The sequence below is a fragment of the Ranitomeya variabilis genome, chromosome 3 (assembly GCF_051348905.1).
Source record: "Ranitomeya variabilis isolate aRanVar5 chromosome 3, aRanVar5.hap1, whole genome shotgun sequence".
Taxonomy (NCBI): domain Eukaryota; kingdom Metazoa; phylum Chordata; class Amphibia; order Anura; family Dendrobatidae; genus Ranitomeya; species Ranitomeya variabilis.
The window spans coordinates 407,318,610-407,343,950 of NC_135234.1; the positions used below are offsets into that span (position 1 = coordinate 407,318,610).

Consider the following 25,341-nt stretch of genomic DNA (forward strand, 5'->3'; position numbering starts at 1 on the left):
ACTTGGGGCCAAAGTAAAATTTTAGCGGAAAAAATGGTAATTTTCCATTAACTCAGCCCAATGTTATACAATTCCTTGAATTGCCTGAGGGTTAAAAATGCTCACTACACAGCTAGACAAATTTCTCTAAAGGTGTACCGTATTTTTTGCTTTGTAAGACGCACTTTTTTCCCTCAAACTTGGGGGGAAAATGGGGGTGCGTCTTAGAATGCGAACATGCCTTACCAGGGGGGTGTCCGGGTGTCTCTGGGTGCCCAGCGGTTGCTGGGGGTGTCTCTGGTGCCCAGCATTGCTGCGTGGGTGTCCGGCGCTGCCCGGGGCTCTGCCGACATTTTGCGACAGGCCAGAGCCCTGGCACTTCCAGGGTTCCACGTGCGCTGGTCTCCGGGAATATGGCCGCCGCTGGGAGCGGCATATGTGCAGATGGTGATCTCGGGATCAAGATCTCAAGAGATGAGATTTCAGCAGCCATATTCCCGGAGACCAGCGTACGTGGAACCCTGGAAGTGCCGGGGCTCTGGCCTGTCGCAGAGTGTCGGCAGAGCCCCGGACAGCGCTGGACACCAACGCAGCACCGCTGGGCACCGGATGACAATAGAAGCAATGGCCAGCAACCGCCGGGAACCGGGAGACACCCGCCAGCAGCACAAACACCCCGCAGCAGCACAAGATCCCAGCAGCAGCGCGCCAGACATCGAAGCCCCCACTCATCCCTGCCTGCGGCCTGGAGCATCACCTGGAGCATTTACCACTAAAGTACAATGTATAAAGTACAATGTGTCATGAAAAAACAAACTCCGAATCACTGGGATTCCTTGAAGTGTTCCAGAGTTATTACCACATAAAGTAACATTTGTCAGAATTGTAAAATTTTGCCTGGTCAGGAAGGTGAAAACAGGGATTGGGACAAAGGGTTTAAAGGAGTTCTTCCACACAAAAAAATCTTTTTTTCACAGACAATGTCTATCCACCCTACTAATTTTCAAGGTAATTTCTCTGAGTATTTACTTCCTGAGAAAAAAGGTTCCTGTTATATACTACTATATATTTTAATATTTGCTACTCTTGCTAGTTTTCTGACCATCAGCTTCTATCTGCGGCCTGCGCTGACCATCTTGCCTCTACCTGTGATGAAAGAACTTATTCAACCCAGACCTACTGCCAGTTAGACTATACCTTCTGCTTTCATACATCATTTCACATCTCATCCTCTAGTAATAGACACTATTCCAGAAAGTCAACTTGTGGATTCCCTGTGTGAAGAATTCACAATCCCTTAGATTCGGACTTTAGATTTAGCTCACAACCAAAACTGAAGTAACAAGAAGAATTTACAACTTCAGGTAGGACTTGTGTCAAGCAATTATATTTTTTAGATGTTTTTACACTAAAAAAATTATATAAACCAATTTTTTCTATCCTAATTATTATTTTTGTGGTGTTTTATAAGTCTACTATTTATGAATTACATACATTGAAAAACTTTCTGACAAATGTCAGGGGTGAATAGCTATTATAACATTTCTGTGAAAATATGAAAATAACAGTAATCATAGAAATATTGCTATAACTTCCCGCCATAGGACACAATGTCAGCCAGTAATTTGAAACCATCTCCACTGATATTATTGATGTCAACTTTATGAGGTAGGCAGTAAGACTAATGAATTATGAGAAATGTATAAAAATTAATCTATATGTCTCAGAGATTTGATTGTAAACAAAAATTTGCTAAGAGAAGTTCTGGCAGATACAACACCAGCTGGTTCTGCTGGTGGATTTTAGCTCTGAACCTAGCAGAATTGTGAATACAGCTCTGGATTACAATATAAGCAATAATTCAGGACCTTTCTGAGATGCAAAGGTAAAAGAATTTATGGCGTTAAATTGAGTAAGTTTAGTAACTAGATTCACAGGCAAAATCTACCAGCATGACCAATTATTGTAGTATTTCCACAGCACTTCATGGCTTATTATTTATCTCTCTATTGTAAATTGAGCTACATTTATGTTGAAAAATCATTGCGTACAAGGGGTTGTCCACTACTAGGATGACCCCTTTGTGGTCTAAATGTATGACCCAAATAAAATAAAAAAACTTATACTCACTTCCCATGCTGGTGCCGTTCCAGCGGTGTCGGCACTTGCGGTTCCGGGGCCCTCGTGCCGTTGTAAGACACGTGGTGCACGGCGCCCAATCAGTGCTGGCATTGCTGTCATTGCGTTTTGTAGAGATGAACATAAAGAGGAAGTCAGCGATCAGCTGCAGCTCAGACTTCCTCTTCATGTTCAATTTGTACAAAGGCGGGCACAGTGAAGCTGGCGCTAATTGGGCACCAAGCTCACGTGTCATAAAACCGCACAAGAGCCCCAGGGAGAGCGAGTGCCGACAATGCTGGAACAGAGCCGGCACGGGAGGAGAGTATAAGCTTTTTTATTTTATCGGGGCCAAACATTTAGATCAAGAAGGGATTGTCCTATTAGTGGACAACCTCTTTAAGAGCATGTGCTTCATTATAATCTTTCACTGTAAAACAGTCTACTGATCACCTGATGATCAAGCAAAATGATCATTAATCAGGCAAAATTATCTGTTGTGTAGCATAAAAGATAACAATGCCATCAACAATGGCAGCCTATGTACGCTGAATATACTAGGGAGAACGGGACATACAGTGTGCATCGTTTACCACGGTCTGCCTGTGTAAACAGGTTATTAACCCTTTACTGACCTCGGACATACTAATACGCCGATGTCAGTATTCCCCACTTTGATGTGGGCTTCGGCGGTGAGCACACCTCAAAGCCGGGACATGTCAGCTGTTTTGAACAGCTGACATGAGCGTGCAGTAGGCGCAGGTGTAATCGCGATCCACCCGCGCCTATTAACTAGTTAAATGCTACTATCAAACTCTGACAGCGGCATTTAAATCGCGCTTCTGGCTATCGGGCCGGAGATACACGCACTGCTGACCTCCATCACATAATTGGGGGTCATCGGTTCATCGGCATGACAACCAGACGTCTCGAGACCCCTATGGTTGTCAGTGCCGGATTGCAACTCAGCAATTCTACTACATAGAAGCGATCTGACCATCGCCTCTATGTAGCAGAGCCAATCGAGTTGTGCCAGCTTCTAGTCTCCTTCAGAGACTATTGAAGCATGGCAAAAGTAAAAAAAAAAATGTTTTTAAAAATATATAACTCCCCTTTCGCCCCCTTCAAAATACAATCAAACAAATATATTTGGTATCGCCCGATCAATTAAAAAAAAAAGCATTAACCTGATTGCTAAACGGCGTAGCGAGAAAAAAATCAAAACACCAAAATTACACTTTTTTTTGGTTGCCGCGACATTGCATTAAAATGCAATAACGGGCGATCAAAAGATTGTATCTGCACCAAAATGGTATCATTAAAAACATCAACTCAGCGCGCAAAAAAATAAACCCTCACCCAACCCCAGATCACGAAAAATGGAGATGCTACGGGTATCAGAAAATGTATTTTTTTAATTTTTTTTTATTTAGCAAAGTTTGGAATTTTTTTTCACCACTTATGAAAAAGAACCTAGACATGTTTGGTGTCTATGAACTCGTAGTGACCTTGAGAATCATAATGGCAGGTGAGTTTTAGCATTTAGTGAACCTAGCAAAAAAGCCAAACAAAAAACAAATGTGGGATTGCACTTTTTTGCAATTTCACAGCACTTGGAATTTTTTTCCCGTTTTCTAGTGCATGACATGGTAAAACCAATGGTGTCGTTCAAAAGTACAACTCATCCCGCAAAAAATAAGCCCTCACATGGCCATATTGACGTAAAAATAAAAAAGTTATGGCTCTGGGAAGGAGAGGAGTGAAAAACGAAAAAGCAAAATCGAAAAAATGCTCCAGTCATGAAGGGGTTAAACGTGTAATGATCGGCAAATGTTTACCAATCAGCAATGGTTGGTTAATGTAAAACGACTCAATCAATCCAAATCTAATAAGTGAAAAGGTTCACACATGAGCAAGCAGGTCATTTCTTAAGATTTAGCAAAACTTACTTTCCAGCTGTGTAATTTAAACCCAATATAAAAATAAAACTATTAGCTAAATTATAAACAAAATGCAAAGAAAGGTAAAGCGAATACAATTTTTAGACTTACTAATCTGAGGAGATGGCAAGATTCGGGCAGACCGGACTGGACCATGGCGGACTGAGAACAACTCCTGAGCTTCTCCGCTAACCTATAAAAAAGTAAAATCAATTTTAAAAAATTAAGAAAAACCAAGAGTGTTTGGTTCACAACAATAACATATACTAAAATATATATTAAAATTATTAACATGATTGTCCACTGCTCGGACAACCCCTTCTTCATCTTTCCCCCTTGCAAAATAACACCACTCATACTCACCTCTGGTCCCGGCGCCGTTCCTGCGGTGTAGGCATCAGCTCTTCCAGAGATCACATGCCATTGTTATGTCACATGAGTACTGTGCCAATCAGCGCTGGCTTCATGCTCCTTTCCTATGAAATTGAAATCCAGAGGAAGGGAGAACTGCTGTTGCTGCTGCTCTCTCACTTCCTCCACATGTATGTGATTCATTTGAAGGCAGGGTTAGGCTACGTTCACATTTGCAGTCTGCGCCGCAGCGTCGCCGCATGCGTCATGCGCCCCTATATTTAACATGGGGGCGCATGGACATGCGTCGCACTTGCGTTTTGCGCCGCATGCGTCCCTGCGGCGCCCGCGTCCGGGCGCAGAGGACGCAGCAAGTTGCATTTTTGCTGCGTCCAAAATCAATGAAAAAAAGGACGCATGCGGCGCAAAACGCAGTGTTGTGCATGTGTTTTGCTGCGTTTTTGTTTGCGTTGTGCGTTGCGGCGCCGACGCTGCGGCGCACAACGCAAATGTGAACGTAGCCTAAGTGAGGTCAGGGCTAACTGACCACAGAGATCACCAGGAGAGCAAGTGCTCACACCACTGGAATGAGAGTAGCACCGGAGGTGAGAACAGGTATAATTATATTAGGAAGTAACGTAGGGATTCAGAAGGAGTTGTGTGAGTAGTGGACAACCCCTTTAAAGATCATATATGCACACTTTTGATGGCCATTTAGTTATTTTTTTCAAAAGAGCAAAATAAGCAACCATATTCCTCGCAACAAAAAGAAACATTAGCATTTACTTGTACTAAAAATATATATGGGTGTGTTCCCACAGTCAGGAACCGGCAGCGCTTTGGAAGCAGCACATGTCCGCTCCATCCAAATCGCTGTTGGCTTTTGAACGTAGGTGATTCCGCATGTGTTCATTGAACCGCACGGAGTCACCGCACCCAATACATTGGAAGGGGACATTTATCTTGTGGAGACTGAGCGTCTTCGCAAGATAAATTGACATGATGTGGTCTGGAAAGACCCGCCGCATGTGCGTCTCCACAGAGAAGCCGCGGGTGCTAATGCACGCATAGTGAAGATGGGATTAATTCAAATCCCATCCACTATCCTGTAACATCTGACCGCTGCGGGTTGGACGCTCTGGATGTTTTGACCTTCAGTGAGGTTTTCCTGTAACATTTTTTGTGAGTGTAAACAATGGGACAATTTTCATTACAATATATATATATATTGTCATATCAGCAGCTCATTTACCAGTGCTTTTCAGCCAGGACGGTCACATATTGGCATCGTCCAGACATGGATTATGTCGTGACAGAACGACGGACAGGTATGGTATGTTGTTTTTTTTTATTTTACTTTTATTATAGGAGATTGAGGGCCTCAGTGGAATTAGGCGAGGTCGTAAGCATGGTTTAATTGAGATTAATAAAGGAGTCTGTGTCATTTTTTCAATTAAAGGACTTTATTCTGGCTGGCTGTGTCTTTATTTATATACTAGCTGTACTACCCGTCTTCGCCCGGGTTAATAACTGCTGTTAGCAAAATAGAATGTGTTAACAAAAATTTATTCTGCACACAAAAACCACAAAACAAATAGATAGAAATGTAATTATAAAAAGGCAATAACTAAGTTCATTGGCTCTTGAGGAAGCAGCTCTTGTTTTCATGTCTGCAAGCCTCGCTTCCCACTCCTCAGAAAGTTCATTGGCCCTTGAGGAAGAAGCTCTTGTTCTCTTGTCTGCAAGCCTCGCTTCCCTCTGCTCAGAAAGTTCATCGGCTCTTGAGGAAGCAGCTGCTGTTCTCATGTGTGTCAGCCTTGGTTCTCGGTCTTCACATTTTTCATTGGCCCCTAATGCGGCTTTTCTTTTCGCATCAGCTGACATTCGTGCCATGGAATTCCTTTTCTTATGAGGCATTTTTGTGGTAAAAATAGTCTGTAACTGGCAGTTTCTATATCCTCTCACATAGAGGTAATGTGACTGACATCAGCCTTTCCACCAACACACCCTAACTGACAAGCTATTACCTCACACACGCTTTGTTATACTGAGAATATCCTTTGTTGCCTATATTAACCAATCAGAGCTCAGATTAATTAACTGTAGCAAAATAGAAGCTGAGCTGTGATTGGTTGCTATTGGCAGCCTGATAAATCCCCAGCCAACAGGAAGCCTTCCCCCCTGGCAGTATATTGTCATGATTCCCAATGGCAGGGACATAGTCAGAAACAGGACTAGCTCTAGGAAGATGGAATCTAAGCTGACCGCAATGCTAAACCTAACGCACAACTAACAATAGCCGGGGAACATACCTACGTTTTATCCCTAGATGTCTCGCACCAGCCGGAGATCTAGCTACCCCTAATAGAGGGAAACACAGACCTGGCTTGCCTCCAGAGAAACCCCAAAGGTGATAGCAGCCCCCAACATATAATGACGGTTAGTAGAGAGGAAAACACGTACGTAGTATGAATACAGGTTCAGCAAAGAGAGGCCCACTAACTAGATAGCAGAAAGTACAAAAGAGGACTTTGCGGTCAACTCAAAACCCTACAAAATACCACCCTGAAATTACCTTAACTCCGATATCAACTCATGATACCGGAGTAGTCATTTCAGTTCACTAGAGCTTCCAGCAGCAAGGTTCATACAAATGCACGCTGGACAAAAACATACAAAAATACAAATGATCCAACTTAGCTGAATAAGCAGACTTGGAGCAGGTAGCAAGCAACAGAGGAACTCTGGTAACATTGATAGCCGGCACTAGAATGACTGAGAAGCCAGACTATATAGGAAACTCCCAATTCCTGATGGAAACAGGTGAACTGGAAATAAGGGACAGAAGTCAGCCAGTACCACCAGTAGCCACAAGAGGGAGCCCACAAACAGAATTCACAACAGTACCCCCCCCTTGAGGAGGGGGCACCGAACCCTCATGAGAACCACCAGGGCGATCTGGATGAGCCCTATGAAAGGCGCGAACCAAATCAGAGGCATGAACATCAGAGGCAGTCACCCAAGAATTATCTTCCTGACCGTATCCCTTCCATTTAACCAAATATTGAAGACGCCGTCTGGAGACGCGAGAGTCCAAAATCTTCTCCACAACATACTCCAATTCCCCCTCCACGAGCACAGGAGCAGGAGGCTCAACCGAAGGAACAACCGGTACCTCGTACCTCCGTAACAACGACCGATGGAAGACATTATGAATAATGAAAGAAGCTGGTAAGTCCAAACGAAAAGATACAGGATTAAGAATCTCCAAAATCTTATAAGGACCTATAAACCGAGGTTTAAACTTAGGAGACGAGACCTTCATAGGGACAAAACGTGAAGACAACCACACCAAGTCCCCAACACGAAGACGATGACCCAAACGACGACGACGATTAGCAAACTGCTGAGTCTTCTCCTGAGACAACTTCAAATTGTCCACCACATGACTCCAAATCCGATGCAGTCTATCCACCATAGTGTCCACTCCAGGACAATCCGAAGACTCCACCTGGCCAGATGAAAAACGAGGGTGAAACCCTGAATTGCAAAAGAAAGGGGAAACCAGAGTGGCAGAACTGGCCCGATTATTGAGGGCAAACTCTGCCAATGGCAAAAAGGCGACCCAATCATCCTGATCCGCAGACACAAAACACGTCAAATAAGTCTCCAAGGTCTGATTAGTTCGCTCCGTCTGGCCATTCGTCTGAGGATGGAATGCAGATGAAAAAGACAAATCAATGCCCATCCTGGCGCAGAACACCCGCCAGAATCTAGACACAAATTGGGATCCCCTATCAGAAACGATGTTTTCCGGGATACCATGTAAACGGACCACATTCTGAAAAAACAAAGGAACCAACTCCGATGAAGACGGCAATTTGGGCAAGGGTACCAAATGAACCATTTTAGAAAAACGGTCACACACCACCCAAATGACGGACATTTTCTGAGAAACCGGGAGATCCGAAATAAAGTCCATAGAGATGTGCGTCCAAGGCCTCTTCGGAATAGGCAAAGACAACAACAATCCACTGGCCCGAGAACAGCAAGGCTTGGCCCGAGCACAAACATCACAAGATTGTACAAAAGTACGTACATCCCGAGACAGGGAAGGCCACCAGAAGGACCTGGCCACCAAATCCCTGGTACCAAAGATTCCAGGATGGCCTGCCAACGCAGAAGAGTGCACCTCCGAAATGACTCTACTGGTCCACTCCTCTGGAACAAACAGTCTCCCAGGCGGACAACGGTCAGGCCTATCCACCTGAAACTCCTGCAAAGCACGTCGCAAGTCTGGGGAGACAGCAGACAATATCACTCCATCCTTAAGGATACCCGTAGGCTCAGAATCACCCGGGGAGTCAGGCTCAAAACTCCTAGAAAGGGCATCTGCCTTCACATTTTTTGAACCTGGCAGATATGAGACCACAAAATTAAATCGAGAGAAAAACAACGACCAGCGCGCCTGTCTAGGATTCAGACGCCTGGCAGACTCAAGGTAAATCAGGTTCTTGTGATCAGTCAAGACCACCACCTGATGTCTGGCACCCTCAAGCCAATGACGCCACTCCTCAAATGCCCACTTCATAGCCAAGAGCTCCCGATTACCAACATCATAATTTCGCTCGGCGGGCAAAAATTTTCGAGAGAAGAACGCACATGGTCTCATCACTGAGCAATCGGAACTTCTCTGCGACAAAACCGCCCCAGCTCCAATCTCGGAAGCATCAACCTCGACCTGAAAAGGGAGTGAAACATCAGGCTGGCGCAACACAGGGGCAGAAGAAAAGCGGCGCTTAAGCTCCCGAAAGGCCTCCACAGCCGCAGAGGACCAATTGGCAACATCAGCACCCTTCTTAGTCAAATCAGTCAGAGGCTTAAACAACACTTGAAAACCCAGTTATAAATCGACAATAGAAATTAGCAAAGCCCAAGAATTTCTGAAGACTCTTCAGAGAAGTAGGCTGCGTCCAATCACAAATAGTCCGAACCTTGACAGGATCCATCTCAATAGAAGAAGGGGAAAAAATGTACCCCAAAAAAGATATCTTCTGAACCCCAAAAATACACTTTGAACCCTTCACAAACAAAGAATTGGCCCGCAAAACCTGAAAAACCTTCCTAACTTGTTGAACATGCGACTCCCAGTCATCCGAAAAAATCAAAATATCATCCAAATACACAATCATAAATTTATCCAGATATTCACGGAAAATATTGTGCATAAAGGACTGAAAGACTGAAGGGGCATTCGAAAGACCAAAAGGCATTACCAAATACTCAAAATGGCCCTCGGGCGTATTAAATGCGGTTTTCCACTCATCTCCCTGTTTAATCCGCACCAAATTATACGCACCCCGAAGATCGATCTTAGAGAACCACCTTGCCCCCTTAATACGGGCAAACAAATCAGTCAATAGTGGCAAAGGATACTGGTATTTGACTGTAATCTTATTCAACAGCCGATAATCAATACAAGGCCTAAGGGAGCCATCTTTTTTACCCACGAAAAAAAAACCTGCTCCCAAAGGGGATGAGGAAGGACGAATATGTCCCTTGTCCAAGGACTCTTTAATGTACTCACGCATAGCAGCATGCTCCGGCACTGACAGATTGAGCAAGCGACCCTTAGGAAATTTGCTGCCAGGAATCAAATCTATAGCACAATCGCAATCCCTGTGAGGAGGGAGAGAACTAATCTTAGGCTCCTCAAAAACATCACAGTAGTCAGACAGAAATGCCGGAACCTCAGAGGGAGTAGATGAAGCAATGGAAACCAGAGGTCCTTCCCCATGAGTCCCCTGACATCCCCAGCTTACCACAGACACTGTCTTCCAGTCAAGGACTGGGTTATGAGTTTATAACCATGGCAATCCAAGCACTAAGACATCATGCAAGTTGTACAACACAAGAAAGCGAATCACCTCCCGATGGTCAGGAGTCATACACATAGTCACTTGTGTCCAGTATTGTGGTTTATTCCTAGCCAGTGGTGTGGAGTCAATACCCTTTAAAGGAATAGGGACTTCCAAAGGCTCTAGATCAAACCCACAGCGCCTGGCAAAGGACCAATCCATAAGACTCAGGGAGGCGCCAGAATCCACATAGGCATCCACGGTAATAGAAGATAATGAACAAATCAAAGTCACAGACAAAATAAACTTAGACTGCAAAGTGCCCATTGCAAAAGACTTATCAACCCTTTTTGTGCGTCTAGAGCATGCTGATATAACATGGGTAGAATCACAATAGAAGCACAACCCATTTTAACGCCTGTAATTCTGCCGTTCGCTTCTGGATAGAATTCTATCACACTGCATATTCTCCGGAACCTGCTCAGAGGACACCGCCAAATGGTGCACAGGTTTGCGCTCCCGCAAACGCCGGTCAATCTGAATAGCCATTGTCATGGAATCATTCAGACCTGTGGGCGTAGGAAACCCCACCATAACATCCTTAACGGCGTCCGAGAGACCCTCTCTGAAATTCGCCGCCAGGGCGCACTCATTCCACTGAGTAAGCACAGACCATTTTCGAAATTTTTGACAATATATTTCAGCTTCATCATGCCCTTGAGAAAGGGCCATCAAGGCTTTTTCTGCCTGAATCTCCAAATTAGGTTCCTCATAGAGCAACCCCAGCGCCAGAAAAAACGCATCAACACTGAGCAGCGCAGGATCCCCTGGCGCCAATGCAAATGCCCAATTCTGAGGGTCACCCCGCAACAGGGAAATAACAATCTTAACCTGCTGAGCAGGGTCTCCAGCGGAGTGAGATCTCAGAGAAAGATACAATTTACAATTGTGCTTAAAATTCAAAAAACGAGATCTATCTCCAGAAAAAAACTCTGGCATAGGAATTTTAGGTTCAGACATAGAAGCATGTATGACAAAGTCTTGTATATTTTGCACCTTAGAAGCAAGATTATTCAGATTTGAAGCTAAACTCTGGATATCCATTTTTCAACAGCTGAGACCTGAGCCATTCAGGGATTAAGAGGAGAGAAAAGCAGCAGGCTGCAATTATGGCTAAACAGAACTTCAGAGCAAAAAAAAAAAAAAAAAGGTGTCAGGAACTTCTTTTCTCTCTTTCTTCAGCCAATACTTTTAACCACTTTGTGGCCGGCTATACTGTCATGATTCCCAATGGCAGGGACATAGTCAGAAACAGGACTAGCTCTAGGAAGATGGAATCTAAGCTGACCGCAATGCTAAACCTAAACGCACAACTAACAATAGCCGGGGAACATACCTACGTTTTATCCCTAGATGTCTCGCAGCAGCCGGAGATCTAGCTACCCCTAATAGAGGGAAACACAGACCTGGCTTGCCTCCAGAGAAACCCCAAAGGTGATAGCAGCCCCCAACATATAATGACGGTTAGTAGAGAGGAAAACACGTACGTAGTATGAATACAGGTTCAGCAAAGAGAGGCCCACTAACTAGATAGCAGAAAATACAAAAGAGGACTTTGCGGTCAACTCAAAACCCTACAAAATACCACCCTGAAATTACCTTAACTCCGATATCAACTCATGATACCGGAGTAGTCATTTCAGTTCACTAGAGCTTCCAGCAGCAAGGTTCATACAGATGCACGCTGGACAAAAACATACAAAAATACAAATGATCCAACTTAGCTGAATAAGCAGACTTGGAGCAGGTAGCAAGCAACAGAGGAACTCTGGTAACATTGATAGCCGGCACTAGAATGACTGAGAAGCCAGACTATATAGGAAACTCCCAATTCCTGATGGAAACAGGTGAACTGGAAATAAGGGACAGAAGTCAGCCAGTACCACCAGTAGCCACCAGAGGGAGCCCACAAACAGAATTCACAACAGTATATATTAGCTCACACATACACATAATAGACAGGTCATATGACTGACAGCTGCCGTATTTCCTATATGGTACATTTGTTGCTCTTGTAGTTTGTCTGCTTATTAATCAGATTTTTATTTTTGAAGGATAATACCAGACTTGTGTGTGTTTTAGGGCGAATTTCATGTGTCAAGTTGAATGTGTTGAGTTGCGTGTGGCGACATGCATGTAGCGACTTTTTGTGTGTCGAGTTGCATGTAACAGGTTAGTGTAGCAAGTTGTGTGCAGCAAGTTTTGCGCATGGCGAGTTTTGCGCGTGGCGAGTTTTAAGTGTGGTGCGTTTTGAGTATGTGCAAGTTTTGTGTGAGGCAACTTTTGCATGTGTTGCAACTTTTGTGCATGTGGCAATTTTTCCGCTTGTGCAATTTTTGCGTGTGGCGAGTTTTCCATGAGGCGAGTTTTGCGTGAGCCTAGTTTTGAGCGTGGCGAGTATTGCATGTGGCGAATTTTGCGCGTGGCGACTTTTGTGTTTCGACTTTTATGTGGCGAGGTTGGTGTATGTGTGGTGAAATGTGCGCTGAGGGTGATATATATGTTCAAGCACGTGGTAGTGTGTGGTGCATTTTGTGTGTGTTTATATCCCCGTGTGTGGTGAGTATCCTATGTCGGGGCCCCACCTTAACAACTGTTAGGGTCCCTTTCCACTTGCGAGGAAAACGGACGCGTGCAATCCGATAAAAAAATCGGATTGCACTCGGACCAATGTTAGTTAATAGGTGTCTTTTGATTTGCGATTTTTTTCTCAGCCGAAATCGGACTGAGAAAAATCTGGATCGGCTGAGAAAAAAATCGCAGCATGCTGCGTATTGCTGCGATTCTCGGACGAGACTCGCCAATGCAAGTCAATGGGTGCGAGAAAAAAAATCGCACAGCACTCGCACCATGCGAGTTCTGTCCGATTTTTACGCACCGGTGTCCTTTGAAAAGCCGGTAATTCAGCGCGGTGTACAGTAAAATCACACTGACAAGTTAGAATAGACTAGATATATACACATAGAATGTGTCTATATACATATATATATGTCAGTGAGACACCTATATATGTATATTTATATTTAATGCAGCGCTAGATAGCATTAAAGCCGCTAATTCAATTGCCGGCATTTCATTTCTCCTTCCCATACCCGACAGGATATGAGACATGGTTTACATACAGTAAACCATCTCATATCCCTTTTTTTTTTTGCATATTCCACACTACTAATGTTAGTAGTGTGTATGTGCAAAATTTCAGCGCTGTAGCTGCTGAAATAAAGGGTTAAATGGCGGAAAAAATTGGCGTGGGCTCCCGCGCAATTTTCTCCGCCAGAGCGGTAAAGCCAGTGACTGAGGGCAGATATTAATAGCCTGGAGAGGGTCCATGGTTATTGGCCCCCCCGTGGCTAAAAACATCTGCCCCCAGCCACCCCAGAAAAGGCACATCTGGAAGATGCGCCTATTCTGGCACTTGGCCACTCTCTTCCCACTCCCTGTAGCGGTGGGCTATGGGGTAATGAAGGGTTAATGTCACCTTGCTATTGTAAGGGGACATTAAGCCAGATTAATAATGGAGAGGCGTCAATTATGACACCTATCCATTATTAATCCAATTGTTTGAAAGGGTTAAAAAACACACACACACGATTTAAAAGTATTTTAATGAAATAAACACAGCGGTTGTTGTAATAATTTATTGCTCTCTCAATCCATCAGCAACACCCTCGCTTGGCAAAATAATAACCGCACAAGATACATACCTTCTGATGTCAGATCACGTCCAACGAGGTAATCCATCTGAAGGGGTTAACTAATATTACAGGCACGAGCTGCAATAAACCACTCGCTCGTGCCTGTAATCCCCGGGTGCTGAAAGGAAAGCAGGATCTGTACTTACATTGAGTCGCGGTGAGGCGCCCCTGGTGGATGTTCTCATGAACTGCAGCCTGGGAACTTTTTCCCACGCTCCAGGTCATATGAGGACATCCACCAGGGGGCGCATCACCGCGACTGAAGGAAATGTAGGTCAATGACCTACATTTCATTCATTCGCCGGGGAATTACAGGCACGAGCACACCGCTGCATTAGCAGGGCTCCTGCCTGTAATATTAGTTAACCCCTTCAGATGGATTACATCGTGGGACGTGATCTGACATCTGAGGGTATGTATCTTGTGCGTTTATTATGTTGCCAAGCGAGGGTGTTCCTGATGGATTGAGAGAGCAATAAATTATTACAACAACCGCTGTGTTTATTTCATTAAACTACTTTGTAATCATGTGTGTGTGTGTTTTTTAACCCTTTCCTACAATTGGATTAATAATGGATAGGTGTCATAATTGACGCCTCTCCATTATTAATCTGGCTTAATGTCACCTTACAATAGCAAGGTGGCATTAACCCTTCATTACCCCATATCCCACCGCTACAGGGAGTGGGAAGAGAGTGGCCAAGTGCCAGAATTGGCGCATCTTCCAGATGTGCCTTTTCTGGGGTGGCTGGGGGCAGACGTTTGTAGCCAGGGGGGGGCCAATAACCATGGACCCTCTCCTGGCTATTAATATCTGCCCTCAGTCACTGGCTTTACCGCTCTGGCGGAGAAAATTGCGCGGGAGCCCACGCCAATTTTTTCCGCGAGTTAACCCTTAAATTTAATAGCTACAGCGCTGAAATTTTGCACATACACACTACTAACATTAGTAGTGTGGAATATGCAAAAAAAAGGGGGATATGAGATGGTTTACTGTATGTAAACCATGTCTCATATCCTGTCGGGTTTGGGAAGGAGAAATTAAAAGCCGGCAATTGAATTAGCGGCTTTTATGCTATCTTGCGCTGCATTAAATATAAATATACATATATAGGTGTCTCACTGACATATATATATGTATATATACCTATTCTATGTGTATATATCTAGTCTATTCTAACCTGTCAGTGTGATTTTACTGTACACTGCGCTGAATTGCCGGCTTTTCAAAGGACACCGGTGCATACAAATCGGACAGTAATACGGATGTCATACGGATGATGCGATTATAAAAAACGGATGATGCGATTAAAAATCGCATTGTACTCGCATGACACTCGCATGAAAATCGCATACGTTCCATCCGTTTTTTCGGTCCAGATTACGGACCGTTTTTTATCTCGCAAGTGGAAAGGGACCCTAAGGTATATACTCTTTAGCGCCAGCGCTCTCATTCTTTAAGTCCCCCTTGTTCACATCTGGCAGCTGTCAATTTGCCTCCAACACTTTTCCTTTCACTTTTTCCCCAGTATGTAGATAGGGGCAAAATTGTTTGGTGAATTGGAACGTGCGGGGTTAAAATTTTGCCTCACAACATAGCCTACGACGCTCTCGGTGTCCAGATTTGTGACTGTGCAAAATTTTGTGGCTGTAGCTGTGACGGTGCAGATGCCAATCCCGGACATACACACATCATACATACATACATACACACACACATTCAGCTTTATATATCAGATAACTATAGGATTAGTAATGGAGAGGTGTCTTATAGACACCTCTCCATTACTAAGCCGTGTGCTTGATGTCACCTGAAAATACTAAGGTGACATCAACCCCACAAATATGAACCCCACTTGCACACCATTACAGGGAAAGTGGGAAGAGCCAGGCAAAGCTCCAGAATTGGGGTATTTAATAGATGTGCGTTTTCTGAGCAGCTGTGGGCTGCTGTTTTTAGGCTGGGGGGGCCTATATCAATGGCCCCTTACCAGCCTGAGTATACCAGACCCCAGCTGTGAGCTTTAGCAAGGCTGGTTGTCAAAAATGGGGGGAAACCCCATGTCGTTTTTTTATTTTTTAAATATTTTAAAAAAACATTTTAGGGACCCCTCTATTCTTGATAATCAACCTTGCTGTGAATCTGACAGCTGAGGGTTGCAGCCCCTATGTGTTTTGCCTGGTTGGTTCAAGAAAATAGGGGGAACCCATGCCGTGTTTTTCATTAATTTACTTTGTTATATTGCAGCCGGTGGCGGCTGAGGAATACCCCGATCATCCGCTCCTGCTGTCACTGTTATTAGTGGCAGCAGGTGTCGCATGATGTGAGCAATAGTCCCAAAAGCCCCCACCTGCTGTCATCATTCTTCTCTGCTAGCGCCGATCGACGGCAGAGCAGGTGAGAATGATGAGAGCCGTCTTCAGCACCTGCCGCCGGGGAACAGCGCTTACTGTAACGCTTCTTCCCTGGTGCCGTTGCATGTCACACAGATGACATCTATAAACATAAGGATGAATGACCTCGGGGAGATCAAAACATCCAACACTGCGGAGACACCATCACGTGTTTCTCAACGCAGTGATCCAGAACACTGCCCCCATCCCTTAAGGGAAATATGGATGCAGCCCTTCCCGTGGTTGTTCCTTCCCGGTGAAAGACCTGGCTATTCATTGCTTGCGTTGAGAAACACGTGATGGTGTCTCCGCGGCTTTTCTACATGCATTTGCATATTGCAATCACTAGAAGCTACACCGTAGGTATGATTTTTATAGGGGATATGTACCCTTCATGCCTATGTCGTTTAGATAGCACTTAGGGGGTGACCGACTCCGCAACTTTATGACTCCTATGCAGGAAAGGCTCCCAGTGTTCTATACAGGCTTCTGCAATAGTACAGCCTTATTTGCTATCTATCGCTCCAACTCTTGGCTGGTGATACATTCGGGAGAAGCAGACCCTAGCCGAAGTTTAAAATTATTTTTACTTTTTCCTTTCAGTAAGAAGGATCACAGGTGTCCATTTTGGGCCCGAATACACAATCACCCTCCCTTGTCATTGCCTTTTTTTCAGGTCTCCCATTGATGCCTATTGAGAGGCTTATTTTAGAACAAACAAATGAGTCTGCTATACGTTTGATAGATCTTTGCTTTACATTCCAAGCTGATTTTCAGGACTGCATAGTAAAAAGGGATATGTCAGTCTGAGACTAGATATCATTACTAAAGGACAATTATTTCAGGATTGCAATGTGTAAATACCCCAGAGCAGGCTCCACATTTAATCTTGATCAGTTATGTACTCATTATACTTTGTACATTATGCTTTTTTTATCACCACAGCCTTCAGATAATTTGTCCATCCAGATTTAGCCTAAGCATTAGTTTACTGCTAAATGATTCCTTCTATATATGAAACAACAGCTCCATCTGCCAGTAATGAAGTGATGGGATCTGTGCATGCCACGTTGGAGACCATTATAGATTAGAATTCTGTTAAATCAAACCTGTTTTGTTTTAGTTGCTTCATAATTTTAATGAAGGTCATTCCCATACTGGAAATGCAAGAAAGAGGTTAATTCCCAAGAGACCGCCACAATATATCTATTGCTCTATAACATAACTACACTGAAATTACATTTCTTAGTTAGCATGACTCCATTTTCCTCGATTTAGCAGGCAGTATTGCTACGTTTCCACGATAAGGTTTTGACGTTGCAGATTTTCTGCATCATTTCTGCACCTATTAGGCTATGTTCACACTAGACTTTTTTCAGCATTTTTTTAATGCAAAGTTTCAGCTGCGTTTTAGAGCATCAGCAAATTCTATGAGATTTCAGAAATCTCATGCACGCTCATTGTTTTTCTGTCATCAGTATTTCGTGCTTTCCATGTTTTTCTGCACAATAGAGTATGCCACTTTATTCAGTGTTTTCACCCATTAAAAGCAATGGATGGTGAAAGACTGCTGAAAATCCACACCAAAAAATGCAGGTTTTGTAGCATTGTTTTGTACCAAAACCTGATTAAATAGAACGATATTTTTTTTGCAGTAAACTTTTATCAGCATACACAAAAGCCAAATGTAGTATGACAAAAACAAAACACAGGGAAAAAAAAGCATAAAAAAATGCAGATTTTTTTTTTCTGCAGCTTCTTTCCTGAGCAGGATTTGATGCAGAAAAAAGCTCTGAAAACAAAAACATAGGCTAAGGTAAATTTTGTTTCTTGCTGTGTCATGTTTTTTTTTTTCTTTAATCAAACATACGAAAAAGATATATGACTTTTTTTTCTCCTGCGGATATTCTGCATCTAAATGCAGTTCTATGGGGAAAATCCTAACAAAAAACTCAGTGTACCCACAAGAGAGATTGGAATGTTGCAGATTTCAAACATGCACCAATAAGTCAGTCTATGCTATGTTAAGAAAAAGTACAATGTGCATCAGATTTCTATAAGGGAATGTGCACACGTTCAGTGTTTGAAGGAGACAAATCTGCTGCAAATACTGGATTGTTAACAGGAAAAATGCTGTGTAAAATAAGCGTGTTTTTGAGGCATAAATTGCTCTAATGTGCTTTTTCCCATTCATTTGAGTGAAAAGCACTGCAAAAACGCTGAAAGAATTGACATGATGCAGATTTGTAACTGCTTCAACACTCCAAGGAAAATAGACGTTTGTAGGAGCTGCGGACTTCCTCCGTGAAGCCCCGCCCTCAGCCGCACCTCCGCCTACTTCTGCATGCGACCTGCATACCTATCTTTAACATTAGGTACGCAGGTCGTGCGGCTGTATGCGGATGCTTCGTTTTGACGATGAGGCGACCAGCGTAGGACACAGCTTGTAGCAATTTTTTTATTCTGCATCGTCAAAACGACGCATGCGGAGGCATCCGCAAACAGCCACATGTCCTGCGTACCTAATGTTAAAGATAGGTACACAGGCCGCATGCAGAAGTAGGCGGAGCTAGCGGCTGAGGTGCGGCCGAGGGCGGGACTTCACGGAGGAAGTCCGCAGCCCTCCACAGCTCCTACAAACGCAAATGTAAAACTAGCCTAAAGTGTGCATGAGATATCAAAAATGTTATTCAGTTTGCTGGTACAGAAAAATGTTGTGTTTTTTTTCGCAGCAAAAACACAAATGTGCACATATCCTGAGACACTGCGTTTTTATGCAGCAAAAATACACTGCATCATCAGCTCATCATGGGAAATTTAAAGGAAAAATCACTGTGAATCCAATCGCTGAGACCACCTGCGGTCCTGAGATTGGGGCTCCAGAAAACTGAAACAGTGCTCTGCACCCTGATGGATTGGAAATGCAAGAGCAGCTTGTGCTTCATTCATTTTCTGTACAACTGCCATAACGCTGATTTTTTGGAGGGGAAAATGGGGGTGCGTCTTATAATGCGGATATACCTTACCGGTACCATTGCTGCAGGCTGGGATGAGGAGGTGTCCGGCGGTGCTGCTGCGGGTGTCCAGCGCTGCAGGGGTGCCCAGCGGTGGTGCGGGGGGCTCTGCCGACATTTTGTGAAAGGCCCCCGCAGTTCCATGGTTTCCTGTGCGGTGGCCGCCGGGAAAATGGCCGCCGGGGTGCAGTGCATGCCCAGATGGAGATCTCGGCACCAAGATCTCGGGAGATGAGATAGATCTCATCTCCTGAGATCTTGGTGCCGAGATCTCCATCTGCCTTTCACAAAATGTTAGCAGAGCCCCCCACAGCACCGGAGACACCGGCAGCAGCACTGGACACCCCCGCAGCACCGCCGGGCACTTGCAACAGTGCCGGACACCACCGCAGCACCGGACACCCGCAGCGGCATGCCGCACATCGGAACACCCCGTCATCCCAGCCTGTGGCCTGCAGCATCACCCCACTCCTGCCTTCTCCAGCAGCGACCCTCGGACCCCGCTTCATCGCAGCCACCACCCCTAGTAAGCAATAAGACGATTACAAGAAGCTCCACCATTTTATTAATGCAAACATTTTTTTCCTATTTTTCTCCTCAAAGTTTTGGGTGCGTCTTATAATCCGAAAAATACGGTACATTTTTTTGGTTGCCGCAACATTGCATTAAAATGCAATAACTGGCAATAAAAAGATTGTATCTACACCAAAATGATATCATTAAAAATGTCATATTGGCGTGCAAAAAATAAGATTTCACACAGCCCAGATCACAAATAATGGTGATGCTACGGGTCTCGGAATCTGCTTTTTTTTTTTAAACAAACTTTGGAATTTTTTTTTCACCATTTAAATAATAAAAAACCTAGACATGTTTGGTGTCTACAAACTCGTAATTACCTGGAGAATCATAATGGCAGGTCATTTTTAGCATTTAGTGAACATGGTAAAAAAAAAAAAAAAAAACAATTGAGGAATTGAACCTTTTTTTGCACTTTGTATTTTTCTCCTGTTTTCCAGTACAAGATATGGTAAAACCAATGGTGTAGTTCAAAAGTACAACTCGTCCCGCAAAAAACAAGCCCTCACATGGCCATATTGATAAAAAAAAGATATGGCTCTGGGAAGAAGGGGAGCAAAAACTAAAAAGCAAAAACCCAAAGGGGTTAAGGGCTTAATAAACTATGATCTACAATACGGTGAATGTGCAGTTCATGTGGGTTTAACTTTTCATTTACTGTGATGCAGTAAAGGGAGATGCTGTTATGTTCATACACAGGAGAGGCAATGTTATCTTCATAATGGATAAGTTTAGTAAGATGAAATTCAAGATGGAGTCCTGTGCCATTCAGCAGGTTGAGAAGAAGGCTAAGGCCGGAGACACTCTGAGTGCCGGCCGGAAAGTGAGAGCAGAGCGCAGCGGTGCTGCGCTCTGCTCTCACTGTACGGCTGCACTCAGAGCAGGAAGCAGACGGCAAGGGACCTGAAGGACACCGACGGGTGAGTATGTACGGTTTGTTTTTTTACGTTTACGCTGGTAACCAGGGTAAACATCGGGTTACTAAGCGCGGCCCTGTGCTTAGTTACCCGATGTTTACCCTGGTTACCCGGGGACTTCGGCATCGCTCCAGCGCCGTGATTGCAACGTGTGACCGCAGTCTACGACGCTGGAGCGATGATTATACGACGCTGCGACGTCACGAATCGTGCCGTCGCAGCGATGAAAATTTCAATGTGTGACGGTACCCTAAGGCTCACACACAACGTATAAAAATACGGTCCGCTATTTACAGACCAAATACACAGAAATGTTCCTTGAACAGTGATCCGTATGTCATCCATAGGCTGCGTATTTTGCGCATGTAAACCTCTGCATGGCAGAAAAATATTGAGAAAAATTCCCACACTAGAGTTCACATGAGTTTATTCCACCAGGGGGCGCATCACCGCAAGTCTACGAAGCTACGTTCCCCTGCATTCCACTCATTCCCCAGTTTTTACAGCCCGGGGCGGCTGCATTAGCAGGCTCCAGGTTGTAAAATTATTGAACCCCTTCAGATGGATTTACATCGTGGGACATGACTGTACGGCGGACAGGTATGGGATATTGTTGCTTTTATATTCCCTTTTTTCAGATGACAAGGGTCGTCAGTTGGATTGAGAGTACAATAAAGATATTAAAACCCCATGTGTATTTATTTCATTAAAATACTTTATTCATAATGTGTGTTTTTTTAACCCGTTAGTACTATTGGATTAATAATGGATAGGTGTCTTATTGACATCTCTCCATTACTAACCAAGCTTTATGTCACCTTACAATAGCAAGGTGACATTAACCCTTTATTACCCCATATCCCACCGCTACTCGGGAGTGGGAAGAGAGTGGCTAAGTGCCAGAATAGGTGCATCTTACAGATGCTCCTTTTCTGGGGTGGCTGGGGGCAGATGTTTTTAGCCAGGGGGGGCCAATAACCATGGTCCCTCTCTAGGCTATTAATATCTGCCTTCAGTCACAGGCTTTCCCACTCTGGCGGAGAAAATTGCACGGGAGCCCACGCCAGTTTTTTCTGTGATTCAACCCTTTATTTTAACAAGAGCTCCCAAATTATGCACACAGACACTTCTAACATTAGTAGTGAGGAATATGTAAAAAATAAGGGATATGAAATGGTTTGCTGTATGTAAACCATGTCTCATATCCTGTCGGGTTTGAGAAGGAGATAGCAAAAGCCGGCAATTGAATTACCCGCTTTTCTGCTATCTAGCTCTGTATTTTATATATATATATATATATATATATATATATATATACACATTTACATATATATCAATGACATATATAGTACAGACCTTCTCATTTAAAGAGTTTTCTGTATTTTCATGACTATGAAAATTGTACATTCACTCTGAAGGCATCAAAACTATGAATTAACACATGTGGAATTATATACTTAAAAAAGTGTGAAACAATTGAAATTATGTCTTATATTCTAGGTTCTTCAAAGTAGCCACCTTTTGCTTTGATGACTGCTTTGCACACTCTTGGTATTCTCTTGATGTGCTTCAAGAGGTAGTCACCGGGAATGGTCTTCCAACAATCTTGAAGGAGTTCCCAGAGATGCTTAGCACTTGTTGGCCCTTTTGCCTTCACTCTGCGGTCCAGCTCACCCCAAAACATCTCGATTGGGTTCAGGTCTGGTGACTGTGGAGGCCAGGTCATCTGGTGTAGCACCCCATCACTCTTCTTCTTGGTCAAATAGCCCTTACACAGCCTGGAAGTGTGTTTGGGGTCATTGTCCTGTTGAAAAATAAATGATGGTCCAACTAAACGCAAACCGGATGGAATAGCATGACGCTGCAAGATGCTGTGGTGGCCATGCTGGTTCAGTATGCCTTCAATTTTGAATAAATCCCCAACAGTGTCACCAGCAAAGCACCCCCACACCATCACACCTCCTCCTCCATGCTTCTCGGTGGGAACCAGGCATGTAGTCCATCCGTTCACCTTTTCTGCGTTGCTCAAAGACACGATGGTTGGAATCAAAGATCTCAAATTTGGACTCAGCAGACCAAAGCACAGATTTCCACTGGTCTAATGTCCTTTCCTTGTGTTCTTTAGCCCAAACAAGTCTCTTCTGCTTGTTGCCTGTCCTTAGCAGTGGTTTCCTAGCAGCTATTTTACCAAGAAGGCCTGCTGCACAAAGTCTCCTCTTAACAGATGTTGTAGAGATGTGTCTGCTGCTAGAACTCTGTGTGGCATTGACCTGGTCTCTAATCTGAGCTGCTGTTAACCTGCGATTTCTGAGGCTGGTGACTAGGATAAACTTATCCTCAGAAGCAGAGGTGACTCATGGTCTTCCTTTCCTGTGGCGTCCTCATGTGAGCAAGTTTCTTTGTAGCGCTTGATTGTTTTTGCCACTGCACTTGGGGACACTTTCAAAGTTTTTCTAATTTTTCGGACTGACTGACCTTCATTTCTTAAAGTAATGACGGCCACTCGTTTTTCTTTACTTAGAATTTGTATTATCGCAAGATAAAGCAGCTAACTTACTAAACCTGACAGGGCACACCTGTGAAGTGAAAACCATTCCTGGTGACTACCTCTTGAAGCTCATCAAGAGAATGCCAACAGTGTGCAAAGCAGTCATCAAAGCAAAAGGTGGCTACTTTGAAGAACCTAAGACATAATTTCAGCTGCTTTATACTTTTTTGTTAATTATATAACTCCACATGTATTAAGTCATAGTTTTGATGCCTTCAGTGTGAATGTACAATTTTCATAGTCATGAAAATACAGAAAAATCTTTACATGAGAAGGTGTGTCCAAACTTTTGGTCTGTACTGTATAAATATATATATATATATATATATATATATATATATATATATATATATATATATATACACACACCTATTCTATATGTAGACATTTATTTTATCTATTCTAACCTGTCAGTGTGATTTTACTGTACACCACACTGAATTGCCGGCTTTTCTATAGAATAAAGGTGCGTATTTCTCGCAAGTCACATGCATGGTCCGTGTGTAATCAGTATTTTTCTAGCACCCATAGACTTTCATTGGCGATTTTCTCAGCCCGTAAAATACAGCTGAGAAATATACGGCTGATGGAAGCTGCCCAATAGAGAAACATTGGTCCGTGTGCAATGCGTTGTTTTTTGCGCCTCTCATACATCCGTACTCTCCACAAGAGAAACTTTACTGCTTGCACCACCAGAGTGAAACCAGAAAAAAAACTCGATACATTAAAATTAATAGTTCAAATTTTATGGTGGAAAAAAAAAAGACACACAAATAAGGTGCCACATTGACCCGATCTGTATCTGCAGTTCCCTTTGTTGATATAAAGGTGCAGCTAAACTTTAATGGCAGACATTTTACAGGAAGGTACAAAGCAATTTTAAAGATAAGCAGCATGCATCAGAATAGAATGATCATAGCAGAGATACAATTATAGCAACATGGTAGCCACGATAGCTAGGCTACAATTGTAAGGAAAGCAGCAGTGCACTAGCATGCAACAATAAATGTTTCTACTGTCTGTCAGCTCACATTGTGACATTTTGGCAAAACAGTATAAACACTTTCTGGCTGATATTCTTCCATAAAGATTTACGAGGCCGACGGCTCCTGCAGTTCAGATTAGGTTCTTGGTTGATACGTAAGGGAAGCCAAAAAAACGCTTCGCTCATTCAGGAAACATTTGCAAAATGTCTAACAATATAATTAACGTCGTCCGCTTCTTCTTCCATTTACCAAGGTATCCAGTATAAAAGAGGAAATGGAATTAAAGCAAAATAAAAGCCACTTTTGTAGATCAGTTTTATATTACAAGGATATGTAAGGCTGGAATCACACCTGCAGTTCTTGGTACAGTTATGTTGCAGTTTTTCGAACCAAACACACGAATGGATAAAAAGAAAGGAGAGGCATCAGTCCTTTCGGATGCATCAAAACCTGCATGTATGTAATTCCAGCCCAAAATGTGTTAAATCTACTTTATGTTCCAGGCTTGTGTGCGAAAGTTAGGGAATCAGGTTTCATTGTAGACAGCTCTACCTACTTTTATTGGGTACACAAAGAGCGCTCTACATGGGACATCCGAGGCAAAGCCATCGCTGATATCCCCTATACACATGAACTTCAGCTCAGTCAAATATTCCTGCGATTTCAATGAGAAAAAGCTCTGTCAGACACCTCCAAATTTTCTGAGACTAAAAGGATTGGGTGATTAAATATAAACAGGGCGATCCGGCTCACCCCATCATTAGACATGAGACTGGCGAGACAACATTACCTACTTCTGTAACAAAACAGACTTGAAACATTCAGGAAGTCCACACTTCGATCAAGTTCACACATTCAGTACTTGGTCAGTATTTTACATGTTTGTAAAGCAAAATCAGGAG

General features: G+C 43.5%; 1 protein-coding gene across 10 annotated transcripts in view; it reads right to left on the reverse strand.

The window, feature by feature from the left end:
- The window catches only part of BCAS3 (BCAS3 microtubule associated cell migration factor), a 1,590,540-nt gene that overhangs the window by 1,472,126 nt on the left and 93,073 nt on the right, over nt 1-25,341 (reverse strand). For all 10 annotated transcript variants that reach the window (XM_077296228.1, XM_077296227.1, XM_077296225.1 and 7 more), the window contains one exon: nt 4,149-4,230. In XM_077296228.1, coding sequence (XP_077152343.1) covers nt 4,149-4,230 — 82 coding nt within the window. The remainder of the gene's footprint in view (nt 1-4,148; nt 4,231-25,341) is intronic.